Source organism: Aphidius gifuensis, linkage group LG3, assembly GCF_014905175.1.
Source record: "Aphidius gifuensis isolate YNYX2018 linkage group LG3, ASM1490517v1, whole genome shotgun sequence".
Classification (NCBI taxonomy): Eukaryota; Metazoa; Arthropoda; class Insecta; order Hymenoptera; family Braconidae; genus Aphidius; species Aphidius gifuensis.
Window position 1 is genome coordinate 25,110,008 of NC_057790.1, and position 14,893 is coordinate 25,124,900.

Genomic DNA, 14,893 nt, shown 5'->3' on the forward strand with positions numbered 1-14,893 from the left:
TAGGTGGTTTTGTCCGAAACATTTCTATTGGCGCGATTTCGAAAAAAAATATATAACAAAATCGAAATAGCCACAAGATCTTAGACTTATCATTTCACTAAATTTTATAAATTTTTAAAATAAAAAATATAAAGAAATATCTTTATCAAAGTTTACTAATTTTTTAAGATAAAAAATTGATTAATTTTTAATGAAAATAAACCAATTCATATCATTATTCAAATATAACATTTATGGAATTTTATTTTTTTTTGTCGTTTATATACATCAAATATTTAATTTTTATTAACGTAGACTTTATTTTTCTATTTTATTTTATTATCTGTCATATTTATGACCACCCTGGAGCCAAAAAATAAACAAGAAATTTTTTTATCAATTATTTCTCCACTAAAATTAAAAAAACAATTCTCGAAAATTATTATCGTAAAATAAAACAAAAAATATACTAAAATATATATAATTTTTTTTGTTTGAAAATTATTGTGATATTGTATTTCTAATCCAATCTTTGTAAAAATGAACATCAGTAAACACAATTGTATCAGCTTTGTTGACGAACATGATAGAGATAACACCAACGATTGTTTTGAATTTATTTGAAACCATTCCACTACCACCATCACCCTGTGATAATTAAAAATAAATTAATGCTTATTATCAGTTTTAAAAATAAGTTATTAATTTTATATATACCAATGTAGCAGATATTGTTTGATGTTCTGTTTTTGCACAAGCCTGTGTATGAACAGGAATGGGATTTAGTGCTGTAAAACTTATCAAGTAATCATAACAATTTGATTGAGACAGAACTTTCATTTCAATTTTTTGAAGATATCTCGTGGTCATTGATGATTCATGAGCCCAGCCACAAGTATCAAGCTTCATACATGGTCTTATAATTTTAAATGGTAGCTCAATATTTTTACAATATCTTGTATAAATAATTGGTGTCTCGAGCTATTTAAAAAACACAATAATAATAATTAAATATAAATTATAATTAAATAAATATTATAAAAATTATTAAACATACTTTTAAAATTGCAAGATCATTGTGCCAAAATAATCTTGGTGAATATAGTGGATTATAAATTATCAGTGCAACATTGTGATATTGTCCTGTAAAATCACGTTGTAATCTATCATTCGTTCCAGTAAATATACGAAGATTTGCAGTTACTACAACTAAATCATACATAATACAAGTGGCACTTGTTAAAACATAATTATTTGTTAAAATACTTCCTCCACACATGTGATGTTCACGATAGAGCACACTAACTTGATGCGGAAATTCATCAATGTATGCTGTTCTTCCACCAATTATTTTATTCATTTTTTTACCATAACAAACTTAAATTAAAACAAAAATTAATTAGTTATTTTCATATATTTTTTGTGTATAAATATCATATCATGTACTCACAAATAATGGCTAAATTAATCAGCAAAAAAAATTTAAACATGATTCAATTTTTCTCTTGCCGTTGAACGTTTTATATCTAATTAAATTTTAAATATTAAATACCCTCTGTATACTCCCAAAATGTTGAAAAAAAAAAAATCAAATAAACGGCAATAAATTACTAGTATCATTTTAAATTTGTCTAATTTTTTTTTTTATCATTTTTTTTTTTTTTAAAACCTGATAAGAGTAATAAATATTTATTTAAAAAAATTTTTTTATTTTTATTTCACAATTTGTAATGTACACATTAATTTTTAAAATTAATTAAATCTAAATTTATAAATAATAATAATTTACTTAAAAATTAATATTTTAAATTTTGATTATTTATAAAAATTACAATATTTTTATTTATCATGTAAAGTATAAAAAATTTGTGTAAAAATATTAACAATTAATATAATTAAATCAACTAAAATTGTTCTATTATTTTTAACATTATCTTTAGTACGTATAATTTTTTTAAATACTTGATTATCAATGGGAATTGTATGATGTACCATTCTAGTATCTGATGAATCAAATAGTAATGATTTAATAACACTCAATCCCCATTCAATTTGCATTGATGCAATATTTTTTCCAGTGATCCATCTGAATACAGCGTTTTCACAATTATTATTAATTAAAGAATATTCACTTGATCCAATATCAGCATGAATACGTGCCTTGATAGCTTTATTATTAAATTTAAAACTTGGTATTTTTTTAGTTATCACAGAGTACATTAAATTTGTTGCTAATAATATATCACTTTCTTCACGTGCCAAACGAAATGATTCAATTGTATCAAGACGAATAATTGATAATGTATTGTGTACTAAATGACTTGAATTGTATATCAATGCAACATGATAAATATCTGGTGTCATTGGTATTCTTCTAATTAACACATCACCAAATACCAGCGATGAATAATCCAATGTTTTACAAATTAATTTTCTTTTATAACGATTTTTAATATTATAACAATGCTTTATGTTGTCATATTGTTGATCAAGAACTGTTCCATCTTGACATATTTGATATGGACCAAATGTATTTGGTAAACAACATTCAATTAATGTTATTAATGATAATAATAATAATATTATATAAAAATAATTCATTTTGTATTTATTTTTTTTAAATACATTTAATTTTTCTTGAGTTTAAAATATATTTTTAAATATTTTTTTGAATAATTATATTCAATTTATTGATCTTGTCGAAGCACCATTCTTTTTTTTTGTCGAATAGAAATTTGATGACGACATTCTAATTCTAAATGAGGACAAATAAATATATATATTTTATTAGTGAGATTATTTATTTATTTTTTTTTTTTGAATATTATAATTAAATTAATAAAATTTTGAGAAAAAAAAAATATATTTTAATAATATTTAAATGTCAACTTACGTGGTTTAATTTATTTTTTATTTTTCATTTTACTTTTTGATTGATTTATTTAAATTAAAAAAAAAAAAAAACAATAGTGAAAATTTAGTTTATTATTGGGAACGTGTGTAACTAAAGTCTAAACTAATTTTATATTTAAAAAAAAATTCTAAATGAATTGTTAAATTGAGATTATACAGTGAAATTTAACTATTCGTTTTTTTTTTTTTTATCGAACTTTATGATAACACTAATGTCGATTTAATTACCCAGTATATTTCTGTTTAAACTAAAATATAATTTTTAATTGAATTTGTATATTTCGAATATTAAATTTGATGAAAAAATTGATTTTTTTTAGCTAGATTTACTTTTTAGTTGAAATATAAAATCAAATTGAAAATATGGCCCTTGAGTTGAGATACATGACCATTTCTAAGAAACACCCTATCTATTACTAAACTGGATTTTTATTTGATCATTAGATTGGTCAGTCATTTGTACACCTGTGGTTCTTCCCACAACTTTTTTACAAGTTAGAAAGGAATGTGGTCTATGTTACTCTGGTCCCTATTTTTTATCGTTTCAATACAAGTTTCATTTTTCGATACAATTGACTATTTCTTTGACTGATTTTTCTCCTGCAGAGGGTCAGTCTAAATTCTACGAAATCCAGACCCTTTTTTTTTTTTTTTTCTCAAGAATTTTCCAATGTTATTCAAACGACAAAATACACTAAAAAAAAATCTATCAATCGTTCTAAATTTCCAATAAAAAACTCACCTATTTATAAAAATTTTAAAGAATTATTTTTATAAATTATTTTTGAAATTATAGACAGCTGCATTGCCGACTGTAAACTTTGACAGATAAATTCGCCATTTTTAAAATACACAAAAAAAATGACAGAGAAAAAGAGAGAGAAATACACACAAAAACATCGACTCCATTTTTTTTTGTAAATCACAAATTCACAACAAACAATAGGCTCATAAAAATAACTCGTAAATGTAACTTGAATATTGACATTACAGATAAAAATTTTGTTGTTAAACAAAGTAATAAATAATTATTTAACAGCTGTAAAAATAATTTAAACAATGGGGGTTATTTTTTTGGAGCACATTGGTGGTTCTCGATTGTTTTCTTGTGCATCATGTGACACAAATTTAACAAACAGAGGTCAGCTGATTAGTACAAGATTTACTGGAGCAACTGGACGAGCATTTCTTTTCAATAAAGTTGTCAATCTCAATTACAGGTTTGTCTAATTATTCAAGCAACTTATCTAATTTATTTATTATAATAAATTTATTATTGTTTTGTTTTATTATCAGTGAGGTACAAGATCGTGTTATGCTTACTGGTAGACACATGGTTAGAGATGTAAGCTGTAAAAATTGTGATGCAAAATTAGGATGGATTTATGAATTTGCAACTGATGATAATCAACGTTACAAGGAAGGCAGAGTTATTTTAGAAAGAGCACTTGTTACTGAAAGTGATGGAATGGGAGAAAATATTTAAATTACATTAATATTATTATATTTATTATTAAGTAAAAATATTTATATTAATTATTATATATTTAATTAACTAATTAACTAAAGACTTTAATTTAAAGTGTCTAAATACAATATTCAAAATACAATAAATAACATTAATTGATACCAAAATATACTCATTTATATTACATCAAATAATCATGTGAAATATTATTGATTTTTATATTTCAGATAATTAATTAAAATACAAATATTATTATGTTAAATTTTAATTGTCTTTTGGACGAAATAATAAGATAATTTTTACTTCAAAATTATGATTAAATAAACAAATATACATCTGAAAATTTAATTTAATTTATTAATTTGATTTTTTTTTTTTTTTCAATTAAAAAAATTAACAGATAAAATATTTACCAGTAAATTTTTAAGTTATTTTTGTTTTATCTTGTAATTCTGGTTAACCAGCAACACAAACTTCTTTTTATTTAATTTTTTTAATCATTGTGAAATATCTTTTAACTATTCCAAATGAATAGAAAGGTACAGAATCATTCCATTGTGTCTAATTTAAATAATAAATAAATAAAAAAGACAATTATCATATTTTTGTCTTTGATGATATTTTATATATATACAAAGGTGTTTTTATAATTTAATAATTGAATGAAAATTAAATAAATAAATCTACAAACTCACATTCAAGATCCATATCTTGAAGTGATCTTTTTTTAGAATTATTTGAATTAGAATTGCTAATTTCTCTACTTTTTCTAGCACGATAAATTGGCTCGAATTCTTTTAATTGTGACATGAATCTGTCACTTGGACTGACGCAAAATCTTCTCTTTCGAACTAGTCCAAATGCTTGTCTATAATAATAGCAAAAGTTAAATTAATTATTTTGTTATTGATAAATAAATTAGTAAACTTACGTATGATCAAGACCATAAGTCTCCATGAGATATGCCACAACTAAAGTTGTACATCTTGATATACCAGCATTGCCATGAACTAAAACACGACCTTTATTATTCAAAGCTTCATCAACAAATGTTTTAACAACACCAAAATGTTGAATAATATTTTCACCTGTTGTGTCAGTAATATTTAACACCAAATATCTTTAAAAAAAAAAAAAAAACAAATAACAATTATAAAAGCCATTTAATTATTAATGAAAAAATATTGAATAAATTATTATTTAATTACTTGAATTTATCAGGAAAATTTGGACGTATAAAATGAGCTTCAATTTGTCCACGAACACAGACAATATGTGTTACACCAATATCCAAAAGTTCTTTAAGATTTGTTTTGGATGCTGCATTGTAAGGACCAAGATACAATCCAGGAATAATTTCCTAAAAATGATTGATAAACTTATTTAATTAAGCAAACAATTAATTATTTATTTACTTTATTTACCTGCATTGATCGTCTCATTGAGTATTCCCAGTCTGGTTCCAATATTTGTGGTAAAGATGGATACATATTTGGTACTGATGCAGGATCTTCAAACTCCTGTTAAAAAAAAATAAAATATAGCCATTAATTAGTAAAAATTGTAGTGAAAATAATAGATATTTAACAAATTATTTATTTAATAGTTTATTTATCAAGTCCACCATAACCTAGATAAAAAAAAACACGTTTTTTTGATAGATCATTGATATTTAACGATAATACTTACATTGTTGTTTAACATATTGATCAATTATTTATTTATTTATATTATTAATTATTTCACAAATTAAAATCCATTTATTTAATTTATTATTTTGCCATTATTTTATTGCATCAGCATATAGCCAGTCAAGTGTCATCTCTATCTACATTTTAAAATATATTTATGACTTAAATATATTTATCAATGCAAAAGGAAAAAAAAATTTATATTAATAAAAAAAAACAATGAAATTTATGGTACAAAAATAATATTTTAAATAGTTTAATAATTTAATTAATAAACAATGTTTTTTATTATTTTTCAATATAAATTTTCAGTATGGAAATAAGTGCAATATTTTTATAAATATATTTACAAAATGCTTATTATTTTTAAAATAATAATTTTATAAATCAAAATTAAATTATAAAATTTTCTTTCTAATTAATATTTTTTTTTTTCACCTTGCCGCATGGTTTTAAAACAAGCTGATGCATATGGAGTAAATAAAAACAACTTACACACAGACATACACATTCAACTGCATTCAACGAATAGCCAGCTCACATCAACAAAATACACAAACCAGTCAGTCCAAACTTGACGGCACTTGACGGTTCTCGTGCATGGTTTAACGGTGTATCAACTTGACTTTTTTTTTTTTTTTTTTGAAAATAAAATAAAATAAAAAAAAAGGTGCATTCCAAAAAACTAAATTTAATTTTCATTACATTAAAAAAGTGCATCAAAAAATTCAACAACAACATCAACAATTTCCAGGTATGTTAAATAGCTTCATATTAATTCATAAATAATAATAATAACAATAATAATAATATATTTAAATAATTAAATAAATATTTTGTTTGTGAGCCTTGAAAATTTTGTAGCCAACACAGCGACTTGTGTTGTTTGTGTGCTTTCGGTTAATGGCCGCCACACGAGTAAAAATTTTAATTTAAAAAAATAATTTTTTAAACTCTTTTTTCAATTAAAAAAACCCTATAAATATAATTATTAATAATAAAAAAATAAAATTCATAATAATATCAAATATAAATTAATATTTTCAAGATATATTTTTTATTTCAATTTATTAGAATTAAAATTTGAAAAAAAAAAAAGAAATTTATTTTTTTTTACATCTGTGAGAGAGTATAAAAAAAGAAGGTATCTACAATTTTTTTTTTTTTTTCCCCTCTGTGTCAAAAAACCCTAACCTCCCCTTTATCCCCTTACCCGGTCGTCCTGTTTGGCGTCCCCCCCGACAGCCAACGACGCTACACGCCAACACGGCGCCCCTTAATATTTTTTCCATCACTGTATTTGTGTGTATGTATTAGTCCTGTAAATGTGTGCATTTACAACAGAGTCATTTGGAAATTCGAGACGTTGACAGAAGACTCCCGCAACTTTGACGATAACTCCAAAAAAAAAAAAAAAGAAAAAGAAAAAAAAAAAGTTTTTAAAAATTATTTAAACAAATTACATTATAAATATTATTAATAATTATTATTTTTTATATTTTTATTTTTCCATTATTATAACCGTTATTTTGTGTGTCGTATTAAATTACCGTGGAGTAAAAACGAAAAAAAAAAAAAAGTGAATTTTATATTTATTTATCGGGAAAGAAAAAAAAAAAAAAAAAAACAACGAGGCAACAAAATAAATACATCAGGCAAGTTTATTGTGTATAAAAATATATTTATTATTTAAAATTTTATTATCATTTAAAATATAAATATTATTAAAATTTTCAACAAAAAAATTAAATTGTTAAACTCGTTGACGCCTCAGAGGTTATGTCGTTTTTTTTTTTTCGAGTCTTTGAGGGGGTAAAATATATATTTTCAGTTGATTTTTATTTATTATTTTTCATCATCATATATGTATTTTGGTTTTTTTTCTTCTTGAGGGTAGAAAGGGTCGTTGAATAAAAGAGAGAGAGAAAGAGAGAGAGAGAGGGGTCGAGGGGGACAGGGAGGAGAATTGATTCCGGTAGTTGTACATAGATATAATACGCACGTAGATAGCGTGCCGCGGCTGGTTGTTTTTAGATGAGGGGAAATTGGGAGTAAAGTTGAGGTAAATTCATGTTGTATTTGTGTGAGTGTTGAGAAAGGTTCGAGTCTGTGAGGAACAGACGGGGCGAATGACCTATCCATCCAATGGGTGGTGCTCTGTTTTCGTTACCCAGCCTCTTTGTTTTATTTTTTTTACTTTTTATCGGGCTCATTGTCCTCCATGTTTTATTATATATTTATTATTATTTTTAAAAATCATCAAAAAATATTAAAAATATAAACAATTATTTAAATAAATAAATATTATTATTATTATTGTTATTATTATTAAAACTTGTTTGATAATTTCAAGGCCAATTAATTATTAATATTTATTTTTATTTTATTTCATTTTTATTTATTTGTATGTTTTATTTTTGTTCAGGGTTTGATATATCAAGTTCATAATAAAGTCAATTTTATTTGAAAATAAAGAAAAAAAATAAAAATATCAAAGACGCTTCTTCATAACGGACATCACGTACCAAGTGTATGTGTGGTGGTACCAAGTGGTGGTGTTGTTGTAATTGTGATTAGTGGTAATTTCGTTTTAAACTTGAGAAATTTTTGTGTTGGATTATAAATATTAAAAATGAAGTGGTCACCACCTGGTCCACCTTTTTGCGAACAAGTTAAAAGTGTAACTTGTGTATTTACTGGATGGAATACATGTGAAAAAACAATTGTATTATATGCATTATTGAGAATGATACCACCAGTACAAGCTAAATTTTTATCACAAGCATTACAACATTCATTGCAGTCGAATGATTCATTAGATGATACAGAAACAAATGCAAATAGTCCAGGTATAACATTTATTTTTATCTTATTTAATTGTTATAATATCATTGTTGTTGTATAATTAATTAATAATTATTTTTCTTTGTTTGTTTGTTTTTAAATAGTATTTATAAAAAGATTATTAAAATCAGAAACAACTGAAGTTGCAATTAATCAATTATTATCACATTTACCACTTCTTCGTCCTGGTAATGTTGATTGTAAAGAGTGTTATTTGATGGCAATACCAGAACTTGTTAGTACATGTGTTGCAACTGGTAAATATACTGAACAAATACAACAATTATTGAGTTATACACTTATACATCCAGCAATTGCTAGTCAAGATCGTCGTGCATTAACACAATGGTTACGTCAAATTGAAGAAAGAATAACTGGTACACCAATTGATGAATTTACAAGACCATTACCAACAAGATGGGATTACATATGCCAAGGAAAAACAAATAAACATCAACCACAACAAGCACAGCAACAGCAACAGCAGCAACAACAACAGCAGCAACAACAAGGAAAAATTAATAATTCATACAATTTACATTCTGGTAATACATTTATTGTTCAATATCCATTACCTGTTGGTCGTCAAAGACGATCAAACAGTTTGACACCACCTATTGCACCTTCACATCATCATGAGATTGCTGAGAGAAGTAATAATTTAAATAATACAACACGTCAAAAGCCAAGAAGCTACAGTGTTTCAGTCGACAATCAATGTAATTTAATATCAATTTTACAAAAAAAAAAAAACATCATTTTTGTTTTTAAATTTTTGTTTAATTTTGTTAACTTGTTTGAATTACTAATTTTGTTTGTTGATTTTTTTTTTCTTCAAATATTGATTGACGCGTGAAAAAAAAAAATAAGATAACAGTAAATTATTTATTTTTCGAAATTAATTATAAATATTTGAGTAAATAGTCAAAAATTTTAATGTAAATATTGCCAAATGATTTTAATATTTTTAGTATAAACAAACAATGACGTGAATGATTTGTTGTTATCATAAATTTTGTTTTTATATATACAAAATTTTAATTATCAAATCAAACATAATATTATGATGATTTTTATAAATTTAATTTCCCAATTTTTTTGTTTTTTATAATTTACTATAAATTTTTCATTTCATTTAATTAATTATTAACATTTATTTATTGTCAATAATAATATTAATTTATTAATTAATTTTTTTTTGTCATTTCAGGTGTAATTAGTTTGGGTCGTCAAAGTCCACCAAGTTCTTGTGCAAGTAGTGGTAGTGAAGGTCGTCTTGATGTTCCATCAAATCAAAAATTTACAAGTAACATTGGAAATATGCTTGTGTGGCTTAAAAGTTTACGTCTTCATAAATACAGTTATTTATTTACAACAATGTGTTATGAAGATATGTTAAATTTAACAGAAGATCAATTAGCAGATAAAGGTGTTACACAAGGTGCAAGACATAAATTGGCATTATCAATACAAAAACTTCATGAACGTTATTCAACACTACTTAATCTTGATAAAAAATTAGATGAAAAATTAATTGATGAATCTGATTTTCTTGGTTTAAATCAAGAAGCAGTTACATTGTATTGTAACATTGTAGAAGAATTAAATTCAATTCTTTTAACACCAATTTATCGTAGTAAAGATGATGATACATCAGATCGTCCTGAGCATGATATACCATTACAATTTATTCAAGTACTTTGTAAATTATGTAGTAAATTATCACCAGATACATCAGATGAACAACTTCTATGTGGTTGTTTTAATATTTTGGAAAAAGTATTGCAACATGAATGCTTTACATCTGAACAAAAAGAATTGATTAAACCATGGCACAGTCGTCTTGGAACTCCACGTGTTATGCAAAAGTATGAAATTAATTAATTAGCTATTTTTTATTTTGTTAATTATATTAACTGATTTTTATTTATTTATTTGATGTTTTTGTAATTATAGAATGCAACATGGAAACTTTAGTTATGTTAGAAGATACAATCCACCAGCTCACAGTAGAAAATCAAACTCTCACATGAATATTGGTCTTCTTCATAATAATCATCAACAACAGAATAATCTCATGATGAATCATCAAAATTTTATGCAACAGTATGGACACAATAATCATGTACATGGAATTTCTCAGAGTATCATCAATGCCAATTACAGCACAGCCAAACGATCAAGTCTTCAAGAAAACAGAATTGAAGTATGTCATTTATAATTATTTTTAATTATTTTTAATAGTTATTTGGTTTTTTATCGTTTTTGTTTTACACTTATACTTGAAATAATAATTGAGAATGTTTTTTTGTTTTGTTTTTTGTTTTTGACATGATTGTTGTCAATCTTTTTGATTGAAATAACAAAATTTTTAAATTTTTTTTTCTTTTTTATTTTTTTTTGTTCCAAAGGTTATTGATAATCGGAGTACACAACATAGAAAAAAAAAATTATTTCGAAGAACCGGTGACTGTTTGAGATATCCAAATAAACAACAAAATGAAATGTATAGTCGTTGAGTTCACCGGACGGACTCTTCATATAAAAATTCAATGGATTCAATGTGAAATGAAGATTCCATAATTAAACCTTGCCAAATGACAATTATATAAATATATATTATTTTTTTCTATTTTTTTTCTTTTAATAACTGTAATCAAGACTATTGACGAAAAAAGAAAAAAATAACTTTTTTTTTTTTTAACTAGAAATTTCGAAATAATTGTAATTTAAAAACAAGTGGCATTTAATGTTCATTTTTTTTTTTTTGCAAAGTATTCAAAGATTGACGAAACATGACAATTATTTAAAAAATCATATGATGAATATTTAAAAGAATTTTTTTTGTTTTGTATTTAATGTTAGAAAAATTTGTGATTATATAAATCTTATTTATTTATTTTTCGTGTGTTCGTACAAAGCTAATTGTTTATAAAATATTTAATAGCAAAAACAGCATTAAAACGTCGTAAAATCATCGTTAAACATTCATTTTTTTATTAAATGTATTTTTTTAATTTTCAAAGAAAAAAAAAGATATGTCAAAAACGACGATTGCTCAAATAGCAAATGATAAAATATAATTTTTAACTTGACATATTTCGTACAAATAAAATGTGTAAGAAATAATTTAAAACGGTGAATAAATGTGATACAATAATTTGATATGAAAATCCAAAGTTTTTGTTTTATTTTTTTTAACAAAGTTTGTGTGTTATAAAATTTGTGGATATTAATTATCAATAAATGTAATTACAGCATCAACAAAGGCCACTTCAACGTACAAACAGTGCACCACGTGATCATTTTCTCAGTCAATCAAGTGGATCTCCATCAATGGATCAAACTGATCCAGAAATAAATTTACGCTTGGAATCATTATGTCTGAGGATGACAGAACAAGCTATTGGTGGTTTTGGTGAGATATAAGTTTTAAAATTATTTTCAAATAAAATCATTGAATGTCTTAAATTGACAAAAGCCTTCACCAAATTGCCACATTCATTAATTAACGACATTTTTAAATGGCAAATCAATCACTACAAAGCAAAACAAAAAAAACATTTTTTACAAACTACATAAATCAACAAAACAAAATCTCAATGACAAAAGTAGAGAAAGTAAAAAAATTTTAATAATTATTATCTAATGTTTGTTTGTCTCGATATAATTTTTAGTTAATTGTCTATCACTTATTTCTTTACTTTATATTTTTTTTAAAAAACTAAATCTTTTTGCAATTGTAATTAACATAATTTATAAACTGACACATTTGGCATGCCAAATGTTTTAAAGTAGAAAGATAGATTCTTTCTTTTTTATAATTAAAAAAACACAACTTCAATATCGAAGAAATATTATATTCATACATAATTATATATATTTATATATATATAAATTATAAATTTAAAAGGTTATTAACTCTAAACGTAAATAAACAAAAAAAAAATAATTTTTTTTAAATACTAAAAAATAGATATAATTATTACTAATAGAAAAATGATAAAAAAAAAAAAGTAAAAAACGAAAAAAAAAACAACAAAAAAAGGTAAAATAATAATGAAAGAAGAAAATGATAAAAAAAAAAAAAAAAAAAATTGATAGAAAACTAAGGCAAAAGTTGCGCGCGATATTGCAATATTGTTTTATGTTATCCATTTCGGGAAGTGGAATTCTTCTGATTTAAAAAAATAAAAAAAAAAAAATGTTTTTACAAAAAAAAAAAATAAATAAATAAACTTGAATGACGTATGTATGTGTGTATTTTTTTTCTGCAGTGCAACGATAGAATAAATGGATAATAAGAAAATATCGTGTACGTAGTTATTGTTTAATTTTAAAAAGTAAATTTGACTGATTTTTCAATTTTAAAATTCCGTTTGTGAATACATTTTTAATTTGTATGACACGTTGAACGGTTTAAAAAAAGGCAAAAAAATAAATAATAATAATTTACATATTATTAACAATTTAGAATTAAGTATACATATAATTATTTGAATGAAAATTAATTGGTTAAGGGGCTTTTAATGCGAGACTTAATATAAATTTCAGTAATGATTTTTTTTTAATTTTTAACAATTTTTGTTTGTTTAATTTTTGTCGAATGAATTAATGATAAATATATATATATTTATAAATTGATATAGCTTGATAACACAATCATCACTATGATAAATTTTAATTAAATTAATTTGACGATATATTTTATATCAAATAAAGAATAATTCTTTATTTTAACGCTCTTAAATCAACAAGCGGTAATCAATCAATATTTTTTTTATAATATAGTTGATGGTTAGACACAGTCACCCGAAATTATTTTCGAAAATTATAAGTATAAATACTCGATTATATAAATCATTTTTAAAAATTATTGTAATGCTTTTAACATCGAAATTTTGTGGCTTTAGATCATAAGCGTGCGTTGTAAAAAAAAAAACATTTTAAAAAAATATTATTATTACGTATGACAACTAATGCGATCCCTTAACATTATTTTTTGTGCAAAAATGAAATTAAAATCTATCGTATAATGTTAAACTAAAATGATAGATAAAAAAAAAAACAATGAAAGACTGACAATTTCACGTGCCAATGTAGCCAAGAAAAAAAAAAATAAAAAAAGAGTTATAATTATTTGAATCAATTTTATAGAATTAAAATTGAATTCATTATATTTTTTTTTTTTTCGTTTTCGTTTTCGTTCATCAAAATGAGCAAATTGTGACTTCTACTTTTGGCACGTGAATGAAACAATTGGAAGACTGCGGAAAGGATAAATAAAACCTGTCAAAATAGTAATGATTAGACGAAAGGTATTTAAAAAAATTTAAAAAATACAAAAAAAAAATTTTAAAAAAATTTAAAAAACAAAAAAAAAATGATAGAGAGTGCTAGTTTAGTAATTTAGATTTATTATTCTGAATAGAATCATACTATTAAATTTAGAAAAAAAATGATAAGCTACTGGTGATTGCTTGAAAAAAAAATAAAAAAATAAAAAAAATAAACCAAGCAATTATAATATTCATGGATTGAAATAAAATAATTTTTAAAAAATGTTGCTTTGTGGTGCGACGTATGTAAGGACTATCAACGTTGATATAAAAACGAAATTTATAATTTATAAAAAAAAAAAAAAAAAAAACAATTCACAGTTTATCAGAAACATTCATAGATTTGTCAGTCTTTTTTTTTTTATTAATATACAGCAAGACAATTATATTCAAAAACTAGTCAACCGATGTTTCTCTCATTTTTATCGAAAGTTTCTGAATGATTTTTTTTTTTTTTTTTTTATATTTTTATTTTTAAAAATAATAATTAAAAAAGAAAAATGAAATATTAATTAATAGAATAATTATTTACAAATCATGCTCATTATAATCATAATAATATAAATTTTTATTTAAATTTATTTTTTTTTTTGTTGTTTAATAATTTCATTGAATTAAAAGAAAGAAAATTATTGTATAAAAAAAATTTGCAATCAGTG

At 23.3% G+C, this 14,893-nt stretch overlaps 4 protein-coding genes across 7 annotated transcripts; 2 read left to right on the plus strand and 2 right to left on the minus strand.

Annotated features, from left to right (window-relative positions):
- Window positions 1–480: 480 nt before the first annotated feature.
- LOC122851104 (coagulation factor IX-like) lies at window positions 481–1,339 on the minus strand. The gene is made up of 4 exons (XM_044150152.1): window positions 1,037–1,339; window positions 930–960; window positions 697–767; window positions 481–627 (listed from the first exon to the last, which is right to left on the minus strand). Exons 1-4 carry the CDS (start codon window positions 1,337–1,339, stop codon window positions 481–483), a joined length of 552 nt encoding a protein of 183 aa, XP_044006087.1.
- Window positions 1,340–3,767: 2,428 nt separating this feature from the next.
- On the plus strand, window positions 3,768–4,522 carry LOC122853213 (protein yippee-like 5). Its single transcript, XM_044153534.1, has 2 exons — window positions 3,768–4,112; window positions 4,189–4,522. The coding sequence occupies exons 1-2, from the start codon at window positions 3,952–3,954 to the stop codon at window positions 4,376–4,378; spliced, it is 351 nt and encodes a 116-aa protein (XP_044009469.1). The 5' UTR covers window positions 3,768–3,951; the 3' UTR covers window positions 4,379–4,522.
- A 169-nt stretch (window positions 4,523–4,691) lies between these two features.
- Window positions 4,692–6,137, minus strand: LOC122853214 (serine/threonine/tyrosine-interacting protein B-like). Its single transcript, XM_044153535.1, has 5 exons — window positions 6,050–6,137; window positions 5,785–5,880; window positions 5,569–5,720; window positions 5,292–5,480; window positions 4,692–5,228 (listed from the first exon to the last, which is right to left on the minus strand). The coding sequence occupies exons 1-5, from the start codon at window positions 6,062–6,064 to the stop codon at window positions 5,030–5,032; spliced, it is 651 nt and encodes a 216-aa protein (XP_044009470.1). The 5' UTR covers window positions 6,065–6,137; the 3' UTR covers window positions 4,692–5,029.
- Window positions 6,138–6,608: 471 nt separating this feature from the next.
- Window positions 6,609–14,485, plus strand: LOC122853215 (protein Smaug homolog 1-like). Of its 4 annotated transcripts, none has more exons than XM_044153539.1 (6): window positions 6,609–6,805; window positions 8,477–8,900; window positions 9,000–9,440; window positions 10,106–10,763; window positions 10,852–11,101; window positions 12,154–14,485. In XM_044153539.1, the coding sequence occupies exons 2-6, from the start codon at window positions 8,684–8,686 to the stop codon at window positions 12,322–12,324; spliced, it is 1,737 nt and encodes a 578-aa protein (XP_044009474.1). In that variant the 5' UTR covers window positions 6,609–6,805; window positions 8,477–8,683; the 3' UTR covers window positions 12,325–14,485. The 4 variants fall into 4 exon arrangements, with proteins under 4 accessions (XP_044009474.1, XP_044009473.1, XP_044009471.1 ...); XM_044153538.1 differs by lacking the exon at window positions 12,154–14,485 and adding an exon at window positions 11,307–11,579 and having other exon boundaries at window positions 6,611–6,805; window positions 9,000–9,614; XM_044153536.1 differs by having other exon boundaries at window positions 6,615–6,805; window positions 9,000–9,614.
- The last annotated feature ends 408 nt before the right edge of the window (window positions 14,486–14,893 follow it).